Raw genomic sequence first — 13865 nt, 5'->3', positions numbered from 1 at the left:
AAAATATTCTTGGGTATATGTAAAATCCTAAATGGTCCTGGACCTTCTCATATTTCTGAAATAACTTTTCATTCTTACTTGCACTCATAGGTTCTTTGCTGTCAGACTGTTAGATAGATACACTGCACTTATTCTTAAATGGTAAAAAAAAAAAAAATTATATATATATATATATATATATATAATATATATATATATATATATATATATATATATTAGTTTTGTTTTTAGACCAAAAACAAAATGACACTCTTCATATAAAATCTTTTATTCTAAATGTTCAAAAAAGTGTCATGATTTGATGTGACATACCATACATTAACATACTGGAAATATACAGTGCTATACTGTTCTTAAAATCAAAGCAAAGCCCAGAGGATAGTAAACACACATGATCAGTTAACACTGGAAGTAACATTTAAAGTAGCATGCAACACTGGATGAAGTCATGTTGTTTAAAAAAAAACCCCATCTGTGTTCATGAAGCCTTCACATATATTCAACTAATAGAAAAATTAAAAAATTACAGTGAAAATAATGAATGTTGTCCTTCCATCATAAATGGTAAAATGCTCATACATCTTCCAAACCCAAGTTGATATATATTTATTAGTTTATATCATTCTATGATTGATACATAATTCTGGTTTATGGCATACTGAATTTGAATTAATGAGGGCCAGAACTTTAAAAAGCCTTCCACAGCATACCCATATGAGCTATTAGAACATCTGCAAATATTTATCACACCATTAAATGAGGAATGTGCTTACTCCATGAGGCTCCTCTCAGCTGTCATCAATGGGTGGATACATGGAGATATGCTTGAATTGGGATTCTGATGTGAGCCACAGTCTAATTAAAAACTGTCACCTCGGGAAAAGAGGAGGAAACATAATGTGTGTGTGTGTGGGCAGAAACGTAATGAGCTTCCTCAAACCCGAACACACACGCTCAGTCGTGCAGTCGTTAATGGTCATAACACACTACCTTGTGCATGTGGTCTTACATGTCCTGGCATATTATATAACACTTCATTGACAGTCCTCCTTGACTTTCTGCAGCACTCACAGGCTGTTAATCACATGGCTGACTGGGGAAGCAGTGATACAGTGTCTTTTAGGGGCCTTTGCTTTGCAAAGCTACACTAAAGCTGGGATGGCTTTCCTCAGACTACTCAGCAATGTACTAGCAGTCTTTCTCCCAGTGTGCTGCAAATCAACACATGGTACAAGTGTTTATATGGTATTGATTGCTTTTTAGAACATAAGAGAACAGTATTTATTTTTGAAAACTTCCTCCTTATTTTGACCGGTGATGCCCCTTTGACTTATACATAATAGGTCATGTCTTTATATTCCACACAGCCAGGCTCTGCACAATTCAGCCCTCTTACAATATTTCAAGAAAACATGTCACAGATTATGTTGTGCCCACTGACTGCTAGCTCGATTCACACATGGGGAGTACCATTAAAACTGAAGTAATATGTTAGCTTGTAAAGACCTCAGAAAAACAAAAACCCATATAATGTCTTACACCTTTAGGAGGTTGGGTGATAAACATTAATAATTGATGATTCACAATCTTTTGTAAAAGTGCTGTTCAAATTTGATGAATGTATATACACATAAGAAACATGTTTCTGCATTATTATTGTTTTATTTAGTTTTAATGAAATGGAAATTGTGTTACATTGTTACTTAGACAAACTGTACTGTAACTGGCATAATCCCAAGGTCAGGTTAAAAGGTCACTTTTGCTGACCATATCACAATCCTCACAATTACTCCAAATGAGTAATGAAATATCAAGCTAATATAATCTGGAGTTAAGATAGTTAAAAGTTACAACTGGCAGTTCCCGGGCATCAATATTTGGCAACTAATCTTTATGTAAGACCTTATTTGGTGCAAGCTGTTTTTCTTAATTTGCTGTTCTGTAAAAGTAAACAATATGCTGGGTTTTCATAATGGCTTCTGCTGTTAAGTTAAAGGATGCAATTTTAAAGACTGTTTCCCTGATATTAGTCAGTGTGTCTGTGCCTTGACACAGCAGCGATGGTAATATTAGATGAACCCAAACTGTAATGTCTCAAAGAACAACAAAGCCCGTATAAGGATGCAGGAGGAGGCATCATAAATCACAAGCCCATCAACCATGAGACTGCATTTGTGTCCCATTTGGGGGGCTTTGTGCTCTTAGTTTGGCTTTGGATTCAATCTTTGTCTATCCACCAAAACTAATTTTATATTTTATTAAAAAAATATTGTGGTTTATGTTAAAATATGCTCATTTACATTAACCCCGCGTGTTAAATGCCATTTAAGGGTACTCGGTGTGCTTGAACTGAAGGGGGTCCAGTTCAAGAGCCCATCAGTGGTGACCGGTCTCACTACTGCCACAACTGGTGTGTCAAGACAAAAGGACACCTTGTGTACCTCTAAGATGCCAGCAGCTTTGACAAATTAGCAGTATTTAATGCCATCAGAATGAGGGTAGGTTCATATAGCATGACAAATCATCTTTTAAGACAAACTGTAGAACTGTAATTGGCACTATTAAATGAATGGAACATTACCAGCATATCTTGCTGTTTAAATGCACTGAACTAAATCAGACGGGCAAGATGCACTAAAGTCACTAGGAGACACTAAAACTGAAAATATCCCTCCAAAAATGGAATAACTTTAATATTTTAATCATTTAATATAAGATACAGATTCAAATTCAGAGTGATTATAAATATATGTGATAATAAACTATGCCCGAATGACATTCCTGCCATTAGTGTAAATTTTAAAGAGAGGCATTTCTTTTAATTATTTCATAATACCTCTAAAGCCTCAATAATCCAGTCACTAATGTGACACAGTAAATAAGGGTTTCTGATAGTATACATTCAGTAACAGCAAGACATAACAGGCCTTATCTTTATGAACAGAGGAAATATTTCCCAACCTACTCAATCATGAAGAGTGGTATGGTGGAGATATGCCTCAGAGCCCCAGATATTTCACTACTACAGTACCTCATATGCCAGGAGTTAATTTAAATTCAGTTTTCAAAACCCTGCAAGAAATATCTCATTCTGTCAGGAAAGCAGGATCATAACTTTGGTATACTGGAGTGAGATTTGATCAGAAAGCCTGGCACTGTGGGTAATGTAACTGTCGGCACATTAAGATGAGCATTAAAAGAAAAAAACAAAGACAGTTGATAAAGAGGTCACTTATTACCTCAAGTAATCAAACAAATCTCCAAATGCTCTCTCCGCCTTTGTCATGCAAACTCTAGATTCCTCAAGTTAAAGAAGAGTGTCCGCTTATTTTCCAAGACACATCCTAAATAAGTCTTTATTACTGTTGTGCTCAAACATAAGTACAAGAGGTCAGACAATCACTACTCAGTCCTGTCATGCTTCATCGTCCTCAAAAGGTTCAGTCTGTTTTTTAGTAAGGCACGAGTGAAATATTCCTCAGAATGAAAAGTTGAACGTCAGTCATGAAGGAACTAATATGTCAACATTCATCTCTATAGCAGAGAGCAGATGGAAGGCATATAAATTCATACTGTAAGAAGCGTAATGCAAAAGAAAAAAGGGACATTCATTTGTGTTAGCATAGGGCTGCTGCCTTGTAGAGAACATGTTCACTGTGATGACGTTTTATCAGTGAGGATCCTGTTGATCTGATGCAGATTCAGGGCCTCTGGAAATTCAATAGGAGCTTTGTACAGGTACATGCATCTATTGCTTCAGAAGTTTGATGACTTTATTGATTTCTTCGATTGCAGGGGGTAGGAGGACAGGATGTCCAGTGTGTTGCTACCTCAGTACGGGGCTTACGTTTCCTTTCTGCTCATGAGAGGCTGCTTTTTTCTTTTTTTTTCTTTTCTTTTTTTTTTTTTAAAGCTCATGCCTGTGATACAATCATCTGCTCCAGTCTGGAGCTTTTTTTTTTTTTTGATTTGGCTCAGTCACTAGTGCAGCAGTCAGTCAGTCACGTTGATGGGAACAAAGACTTCAAACTTCTCTCACAGACTAAATCCAACCTGTGAGTTTTTGTGTGTGAGGCTCACACACATGGAGGTACACAGCTTCATGATTGATTTGCAGGATAATTGGAACAGAGTCAACTTAATGAATGATGAATGTGTTTATCTCATCAGTGACGCTCAGTGAATTAGCATAAAAGCATGTTTGTATTGTAACCTCTGTCCTTGACCAGATGTATTTTACAGTTTCCTAAATCTTATTATACGTGCTGCTCCTCATTTGAGGTTTTCGATGATGGCGATCTCCTGTCGGTCAGCGTATTCTGGACTGAGGCCGTTTAGATAAAGGCTGCCGTTCCTAGCCAGGGCCCCCGGGACAGGACTGAGGGAGAGATTCACTGTGGGATAACCCTCTCTGTCCTCACAAAGGTTGGCTGACAGCGTCCTCTTGCCAGGGGTCATTTCCTGGTTGATGGACGCATTAATACCCAGCTCAGATGACAGCTTGCGCTTGATGGATGCAGCACGCTGAAACTTGTCATAAATGTCAACACTGAGCCGCCTGCGGGTCTCTTTGAACTCTGCTGACACATTTGCTGTCCACTCAGCTGCGTGTGCGCGAAACTCCCCAACCTGCAGAAAAAGAAAGAAGGCTGATGTCTGAAGGTGGTCAAACATACGATTCTCCATGTTTACATGTTGCTATATACACACCTGCTGTTAGAAATGTCTAGCTACACTAAATGTCTCTTTATTTGCATGTGTTGCTAAAGAATCATATAATTGGTGTTTGTGTCACTCTAAAACAAACCTGTGATACCAAAAGCTCAATAAATCTATTGTGAGCAGCCTCTCCAGGGTTGCCAGGTTTGTGGGTTTGCCACAGATTTGGGCTACTTTTAACATGTCATCTCATGTTGAATTTCATTTGTCCTCAGGTTGGGAAGATTTATTTTATTCAATTCCATTCCATTTTATTGATATAGCACCAAATCACAACAACAGTCACCTCAAGGTGCTTTTAAACTGTTAGGTAATGATCCTACAATAATACAAAAAAAAAGAAAAAAAAACAACAGCCAAAAACAATCCCTATGAGCCAGCACTTGGCAACAGTGGGAAGGAAAAACTCTATTTTAACAGGAGGAAACCTCCAGCAGAACCAGGCTCAGGGAGAGGCAGCCATCTGCTGCGACCGGTTAGGGCTGAGTGGAGGGAGACAGGACAAAAGACATGCTGTGGAAGAGCCAGAGATTAAAAACAATTAATGATTAACTGCAGAGTGGGTTATAAACAGAAAATTACAAATTTCATGAACTAATACATGCCCACTGCCTGTGCTACTGTATATAGTAAATGTAATTTTAGCTTGTTATTAGGTGGCTGCCAGGCAACATAATGACATCATAAAATATCTGTCATGCTAACTTGGAGTGATGCTGGTTAGGACCCAAATGCAGACTCCAAAGGCACACAAAGTGAACCTTTATTCAGGTTGATGGCAGAATCCAGACTCTTAAAGAGTAGGTAAATCCACTAAACTCAGAAACAGAACACATAGGAATGACAACAGATGCTCTGACAACAAAAACGGGAAAGGCAGGGCTTAAATACTCAGGCTGAGTCAATTAAGGGACGTGGACACAGGAGGGGTGACACGGCTGAAGCTAATTAAAAAACAAGGCAAGGGAAAGTAAAGCTAAATGCTAGAAACAGCCAGCTACCAAAATAAAACAGGAAGTAACAAATGGGGAACAGAAAAAAGATTTAGATTAAAAACTAAGGTACAAAAGGACCCTGGGGAGGCTGGACTAACTAAACCACAAAGGATCAAAAATATAAACAATTCTAAACATTAACACAAACCAGACTACCACGATTGTATGAATTCAAGACTAAACACAGAGGACTACTAAAATCATCCATCCATCCATCCATCCATCCATCCATCCATCCATCCATCCATCCATCCAGCCATCCATCATCCATCCATCCATCCATCCATCCATCCATCCATCCAAAAAAAAAAAGAAAAAACAAAAATAATCATATAAGAACTTTAAAACAATCTAAACTCACAACTAAAATCAAAACAGAGGATGCTAAAGAAAATTCAAAGTCCAGTAACACAAAAACTCACGGTTCAAAAACCTAGGACCATGACAATACCATTTATAGCATAATATTCAACTTTTGTGGATGTAATGCGATGTTTTTGTCCTGAATTTAAAATGATACATTGCTTTTATAAGGTGTTAAATGTGCATAAACGTTAAAAAAAAGGGGGTCATCCCTTGATATGTGGTTGCTAGGCAACATGGTGATGTCATATATATGATAACCTTCAGAGTTTGGTTGCTGAACTGATCATGTAGGAGGAGTTGGTGTATTTATAGTAAGACATCCATAATAATAATTGAGTTAATTCATTCAAACTGTTGATTTCATTCATTCCTACCAAAGTCCGTCCAAAATGACAGCATGTGCGCACACACACACACACCACACACACCACAACACACACACACACACACACACAACACACACACACACACACCACACACACCCTGCTGTAACCCATATTGGGATCCCAATGTGGTCTCGGTCTTGTTATGATTGGTTGTTAGGCTGATTTTGACACACAGACATGGCGCTCCTGAGGTACTTTCTTTTTCTGGCACAGTTCTAAGCACCTACACCAGGGACAGTGCTGCTGCCATCCATTGTAACTGTCACATATTCAGGTAAAAGTTTAATTCATGTGAAGAGAGAGTACTTCTTTATAGCTCTAATGTAAACATGGAGTTGAAGCAGTAAATCCAGGAAAAAGAAAACTTGAATACTTTTACACGAACTTGACTTATAAAACGCCTTCTGCATTAATCTGTGCAGCGCACTTTTTAATAGCTCTTACCTCGAGGATTCTTCCACTGGACTTGCCCGAGCTCCGGTTAACAGTGCGCATGACAGAACTTTATAACATTCATCCATTATTTGTGGTAAATGTTAATCTGTCATAAAGGCCAACAGCAGATGTGGAAATTTATGAGGAGAGAAATAAATCTGACTAAAACTGCAAACAATTCTTTAAAGCATTAGTGCATTTTGTCTCATTCTCTTGTGCTATCATTAGAAACTTGACAATATGAGGTCTTAAAGGATGTGAAAGCAGGAAATTGTGTCTGTGTCTCATGTGTCCTGTGTTGTGATGCTTTTCTACATAAGATGTTGCACACACATCCATTCATCACTGGCCTACTGAAATTTTTTTCTCTAAAGAATATTAATGTAGGAGCCTAAAGCAATAGATAAAAAATTACTTTTTGTCATTGAGCTGTGTGTGACCCACTGAACAGGCCTCTGAGGGCTATATACTGTATCTGATTTATACAGTGTGCTTATTTATGGTTCCTGAATAGTGATGGGAGGGTTAGGCCAACACATCATTGATCCCACCTTCATTACGAATAGACCCGTTTCTCCAGGCTGTTTTGTTTATTTATTAGGCTCTGAGGTGCCACTTGAATTGAAAATGATGGTGCACACTGGAGCAAAAACATTACAGACTTCCCCTTGTCTTCTCACTCTCTCTCCCCTCACATCCTCATCCCTTCTGCTAATCTATTCCCCCCAGTCTCCCACCTTCTCTGTCAGTAATGCAATTCCCTGCAGAGCTCACAGCCTACACAGCTGTACTCCTAATTATGGCTGTGAAAGGATTTCCCACTATAGACTGCTATATACCCTTCAATGGGTGCATGAATGTGTGACTTTTTGCATATAAATAATGAATCTGCCACAGCAACACGGTGTCATATTTATCAGCACCAGGCACTGCAAACACAGCAAATATTTCATGCAAGTCTTGTACGAAATGGTATTTTACTGAGCAGGCTGCGGCCAGGATTGGGGATTTATCATTTCATCTTAAACAGCGAGCTAGAAAACACCAAAAACGGCTATAGATGCGACCATACCCAGGAACTGCAAAAATCCCTCCACCTGCAGTATTGTATTTGTGAATAGTTAAGCCAGTGAGGAAGAATATGCAGCCTCAGTGTGAAACTGTCTAATGCATGTACTGTAGTTTTGGTTGCAGTTTTAACTTGTTAAGACTCTAAGACAATTTTGCGATTCAAGGGGCTGACAGAGGTTGTTTCTCGAGTAGTTCAAACTCTGCACAGTTGCGTCTTTCAGGCTGACGGTAACACCAATAAAACATAACAGCACCACTTGCCTCTTCTTTAGTTTTCTTGGAGATGACCCGAAACCAGTCTCCGATCATACTGAGTACCGCAGGCAAAGTACGCCAAGCCCACCAAAATCCAGAAGAGCACCACGGGTTTGTAGTAATCAAGGTACTCTGGTTTCTCAAACCCACCTGCAGAACACAAGCACAATTGTGTTATAAAAGTCTGTAGCTCAAGTGATCCAAGAATATGAGTTTTAATATATAATTTTTCTATAATAGATTCAATGCTGAATCGGTTCATGGGCTTTTTCACCTTCAAGCCCTGTCCATGTGCAAATATTACCTTAAGCCCATTTGAGTGCCACCTCAGCTCCCAATATAGTCCTTACCTTTCAATGAGTCCTTTAAATATCAGCTAGGATGAAGCATCAGAGCCAGCCCGCTCACTGTGCGGTTAGATAACTGCCCATTACAGCAGCATTTTAACTAACAGGAGTCCACGTTGATTAGTTTAGTGTAACTACCGGGGGTTGGCACAGGTGGCACAATCTAATCTATAATCATTAGGCCTGCTCGGGGAAGTTTAATCTAGCAGTCTAAGTGTTTGTGATTCGTCCCATCTGCCTCTTTCGTTATCTGCCAAGAAGGTCAAATCAAGCTAATACCACCTGCTACACACATACGCACACGCTACAAAACATGCACAGTATGTCTCTTTTTTTTGTCCATCTTACTTTTACATAGACACTCTGTATTATGTATAGTGCATGCAATTAGTTCTTTATATATTATCCTTCTATGCTGTCTCCAGGCTTGAGTCATGAAATTGTGACATTTTGAGAAATACAGTATGCTTGTTAAATTTCTTGTGGGGAGTCATGATCAGCACTCTTTGCATGTCTATTTATGGAAGGAGAATGAATCTACTTCGAGCAGCTGTATAAAATGTGAAAATAACAGGAAGCAGGCTATATTTTAAGATAACAAAATGCCAACCAGTCCATCAGCTCACCAAATGACACCAGTGTATCTGCAGTATTAATCCTGCACAAAAAACAAACTGTAAAACCAGTTTGCTGCCGCACATAGATTAAACAATGCGATCAAAATGGGGATAGTTACTATGAAATTAATCAGGAATTACCCCAAAAATAACATTTGTTAATAAGTGGTTAAGTTGTTGTGTGTAGACGCAACACTGGTTCATCCCTTGAGTTTAGGTCCCTTTTTTTATGCTTGAATGATTCATAGGCCAGTTTTAAGTTGCTCAAACAAAACAAACATTCCTCTGAAAATGGTCAGTCATTTTGCTGGGATATAAAACCCATTTCGACATCTGGGAGAATGATCTGATGTTCTGGTAGAGCTCCAGACATTCACAGAATCAGTGGCAAGAAGTTTGAAGGCTGCAGCAGTGGTCGTTATTGTTTGTTTAAATATTCAATTGTTATGGCATTGTTTTATTATTTATGCACTTCTGGCTTTGATGTTTTGCATTTACACAACGGACCCCCAAAAGGCTCCTGTTGATAAATCTGCACTGTCTATTTTTAAACAAACAGAACTGAACATGTTTAATATTACACTGTTTTTTTGTTTGGTTTTTTTTTCGTTTATGTAAGTTAGATGTACACAAAAACAAACAAAATCACATTAAGATTTCAGGAAAAAAAGAAAGCAAGTAGCTCCTGAGGTGTGAGCAACACATTGTAGCAACATGGCTTTGTTATGTTTAAGTCTTAAAAGGAGAATATTGGATTAACAATGAAAATGCCCAGTTGAATGTGTCATTATAATAAGCTATATGCTAATTTAATAGGATTGGGAATGAAAAAAAAATTCAAAGCCAGTTTGTGCATCTTGGTTTAACTGAAGGGTTTATGGTATTAGGGTTTCATAAGAACTGCCGTCAAAGTACATGTATTTTAAAGTGATGCACAGGATGTAATTGTAGTGCACTGGGAAGCTTGTCACTGCTGTGCAGATCTTTTGAGTCCGGCTGATAAATCATTCAGCTATAAATACACTGATTCTAAGCGGGTGTCAGGCAAAAAAATGAAGGACAGTCTATAAATACAAAAAAAAATAAAAATCAAGGGACCTTTTTCTCCAGCGACAAAGTCTCCAAAGCCGATGGTGGTGAGCGTGATGACGACAAAGTAGATGGACTCGAGAGTGCTCCACTCTTCGATGTGCTTGAAGATGACGGCTGGCAGGGCCACGAAGATGAGGCACCCGAACAGGATGAAGAGCAGTGTGGAGATGACACGAATCTTTGTCTGGCTCACTTTCCACTTCTGTAGGGAGATTTGTTCACATGAACACATGATGGCCACTTTTGGAAAATAAATCTCTAGATTAAATCTGTGATAAAGGAGCGCTTGAAAGAATTTAAATATTCAGAGCGGCGCAGAAGCTTTAAATGCAAACTGCGCCTGAATTTTATGGTTAGTTACCATGTGCTTTGACTTCTAATGTAGTAATCTTTCACTCCATCAGGAAGCAATACTGTGTATAACATCAAGAAATATCCTATTATGAAGTAAGAACTTCAACCAAGCAGCCTTTAGAACTGCTTGGTTTTCTCCACATGCTTTTATTTATTCACTTTTTGCTCTCTTTACATTGCAGTGAGTCATTTCCTTTGACCTCCTTCTAGGAATGCATCTTGTTTTCTAGCATCTCAAAAATCAAGCTGTGAAATTCGTGTGACATAACTGTCACTTGTCAGATGGCAAGCCCATCCATGACTCGACATCCCTTGGAAATGCTTCTTCCACGTTTTCAGTAACAGATAGTGTTTGTTAATGGATTCATTACAGCCAGAGCTTGCACTGCTTTAACAACAGCATGCACACATCATTTCCTCATGATCCCTGGAGTCTGTCTATTCAATCAGTTACTGTGCATTATATTCTTCATGCTGCCTTTTTTTTTGTGCTGCCCTTCGACTCATGGTGACGGCTTTCAGCGTGCTCTCATAGTATCATGCCCTTTTCCTCTGCAGTTATGTAAGACCAAAGCAGAGCACCTCTGAGGTGAAGTATAAAGAGCAGACAGTCCTCAGATCACTGTGTCTGTGATGTCTCCTGTCCTTGTCGCACTCAGCAAAAGCACAAGAGTACAGAAATGAACAGTTTAAAGATGAACAGTAAACCTTACTGAAATTCTACAAATTAAAACGGCATTACTGTATTTCAAGGAAAGCTGTGATGGTTTTCAGCACCTTCACTGCATAGCAGTGACTTCAGCAGGTGACAGTCCATCTTTTTCCATTGACTACATGACCTTCCAATCTGTCTTTTCCTCACCAGGGAGGAAAAGAGGCAGCCATACATCAAAATTAGTACCCTGCTCTTAAACCTAAGGGACTTATTATTTTCTCTGACTTTTCATGAAGAACTACAGATTAAATGAGTTCTAGTAAACAAACCAAATCATCTCGAGGGTTCTTGCTACTGCCCAGTTGAAGAGGACTGGCCTTTATATACTTTGCTTAACACACTTTTTTGGATTACACTGACTTCTATAAGAAAATTATACATGTTTTGTTTCTTTTGAAAAGAATGAGAAAACAGCACGGCAGTTCATCAGGAAATGGCAAACAACTGATAATTCGACCCTCATCTTTTTTTTCTCTTCCTCCTATAGACATCTACAACATGCTACACTCCTCAACACAGCAAAGTTCAGTGCCTACCTACCTGATTGGCAGATTTGTCCTAATTTCTACCATAAAGTCACAATAAATCTCACAAATTTAAACTTTATTCATCTATAATGTCACTGATGGATAGAGAAAAATAACTTACCACAATCATCTTCTCCACTTTGGCGATGCCCTTCCCAAAAATAGTTCCCAACTGGTCCCCGACACCCGCCAGCAAGAATCCAAACAGGGGAATCCCCAGCAGGGCATAGATTATGCAGAAGATCCGCCCGCCTTCTGTGTGAGGAGAGATGTTCCCAAATCCTGAGAGAAAGGACACACAGACAGGAAAAATGAGTAGCTGTTGACCATTTTGGTGATGCTATGTTCATTCCATCATTCCAGCAGAACAGCGTTTTAATATACAATTTGCACGATTTCTAACAGTAAAGTTAAAGTTCTTTGTTGAATAAGATTCGCACCTGTTTACTTTTCACTGAGCTTTCAGCCATGAAATTACATGGCTTACATTACAAATATCCAGAGAGCGGCAGTTCTCTGGGAGAAAAAACCTTGTTGATACCAGAGTCAGAGAAGAGTGGCCAGATGTTTCGAGCTGATAGAAAGGCAACAGTTACTCAAATAACCACTCGTTACAACCAAAGTATACAGTAGTGCATCTCAGAATACACAATGTACTTGAAGCGATGGGTTACAGCAGCAGAGGACTGTAGTAGGTGGCACTCCTGTCAGCTAAGAACAGGAAACTGATGATACAATTTGCACAGGCTCCCCAAATTTGGATAACAGAAGATTGGAAAAGGCTGTTTGATCTGATGAGTCTCGTGTGTCTTTGATTGAGTCTGTAACATTTGGTCTGTAACATTTGGATGGTAGGATCAGAAATGGTTGTAAACAACATGAAAACATGGATCCATCATTCCTTGTATCAGTGGTGGTGTAATGGTGTGGTGGATATTTTTGGCACACTTTGGGCCCCTTTGTACCAACTCAGCACCATTTAAACACCACAGACTACCTGAGTATTTTTACTGACCAGGTCAATCCCTTTATGCCCACAGTGTACCCACTGTATCATGGCTGCTTCCGGCAGGATAACATGTCATGTCACAAAGCTCAAATAAGCTCAAACTGGTTTCTTGAACATGACAATGTGTTCACTGTACTCAAATTACCTTTAAAGTCATCAGATCTCAATACAAAAGAACACTTCTGGGATATGGTGAAATGAGAAATACCCATCACTGATGTGCAACTGACAAATCTGCAGCAACTGTGTGATGCTATCATGTCAGTATGGAGCAAAATCTCTGAATGTTTCCAGCACCTTGTTGAATTAATGCAGCTCTGAAGACAAAAGTGAGTCCCTCCCTGTAGTAGCAATGTGTACTTAATAAAGTGGCTGGTAACTGTATATTGGCAGTGTATATTCCTTATTGGCAGTAAGGAATTACAGCCATTTTTGTACACAATAAAGTATTGCCAAAGGTTCAACTGTAACTGGACAAAATAGCAAATAATACATTAAAAGCTGATTAGTGTTACTTTGAGAATCATTTGCAGCCAATGACGCTTTAAGCCCGTATTCTTTATAAAACTGAACACAATGAATGCAATTTAGTAAACAGTATCAAAAAAACAGAAGTAGCTACATGCATGCTTGTGCTGGCTAAACCTTGTATTAAAGAAACATATTTCCCAACCTGTAGCATATCAGTAACACATCCACTGTCACATCCAATAGAAGCGCAGTGTGCTCAAAATATTATGAGGGGAATGAAATGCGAGGCAACACAAAAGAATTTCAGAAGAAAAACACCCCAATTTATTACAGGCTGCATGAAACAAAACCTGACAGACAAGAGAACTTTTTCACAGAGCCTGACTGTGGCTATGATATGATTGCTGAGAGGCACAAAAGAACAGCTTTGAGAAATTTCAGTAGAAGCTCTGTAACGTCTGACTCAGAGCGGAGTTTATTATTCACACCCTCTATTCTCAACCAAC

General features: G+C 38.9%; 1 protein-coding gene across 1 annotated transcript in view; it reads right to left on the bottom strand.

Moving 5' to 3' along the window:
* Positions 1–339: 339 nt before the first annotated feature.
* LOC115773871 (potassium channel subfamily K member 2) overlaps positions 340–13865 on the bottom strand; it is a 29256-nt gene continuing 15730 nt past the window's right edge. Inside the window, 5 exon segments of the mRNA XM_030720791.1 lie at positions 340–4629; positions 8234–8293; positions 8295–8377; positions 10290–10485; positions 12001–12161. Coding sequence (XP_030576651.1) covers positions 4273–4629; positions 8234–8293; positions 8295–8377; positions 10290–10485; positions 12001–12161 — 857 coding nt within the window. The 3' untranslated portion in view covers positions 340–4272.

Source organism: Archocentrus centrarchus, chromosome 24 (assembly GCF_007364275.1).
Source record: "Archocentrus centrarchus isolate MPI-CPG fArcCen1 chromosome 24, fArcCen1, whole genome shotgun sequence".
NCBI lineage: Eukaryota > Metazoa > Chordata > Actinopteri > Cichliformes > Cichlidae > Archocentrus > Archocentrus centrarchus.
This window is presented reverse-complemented; position numbering and strand designations above follow the sequence as displayed.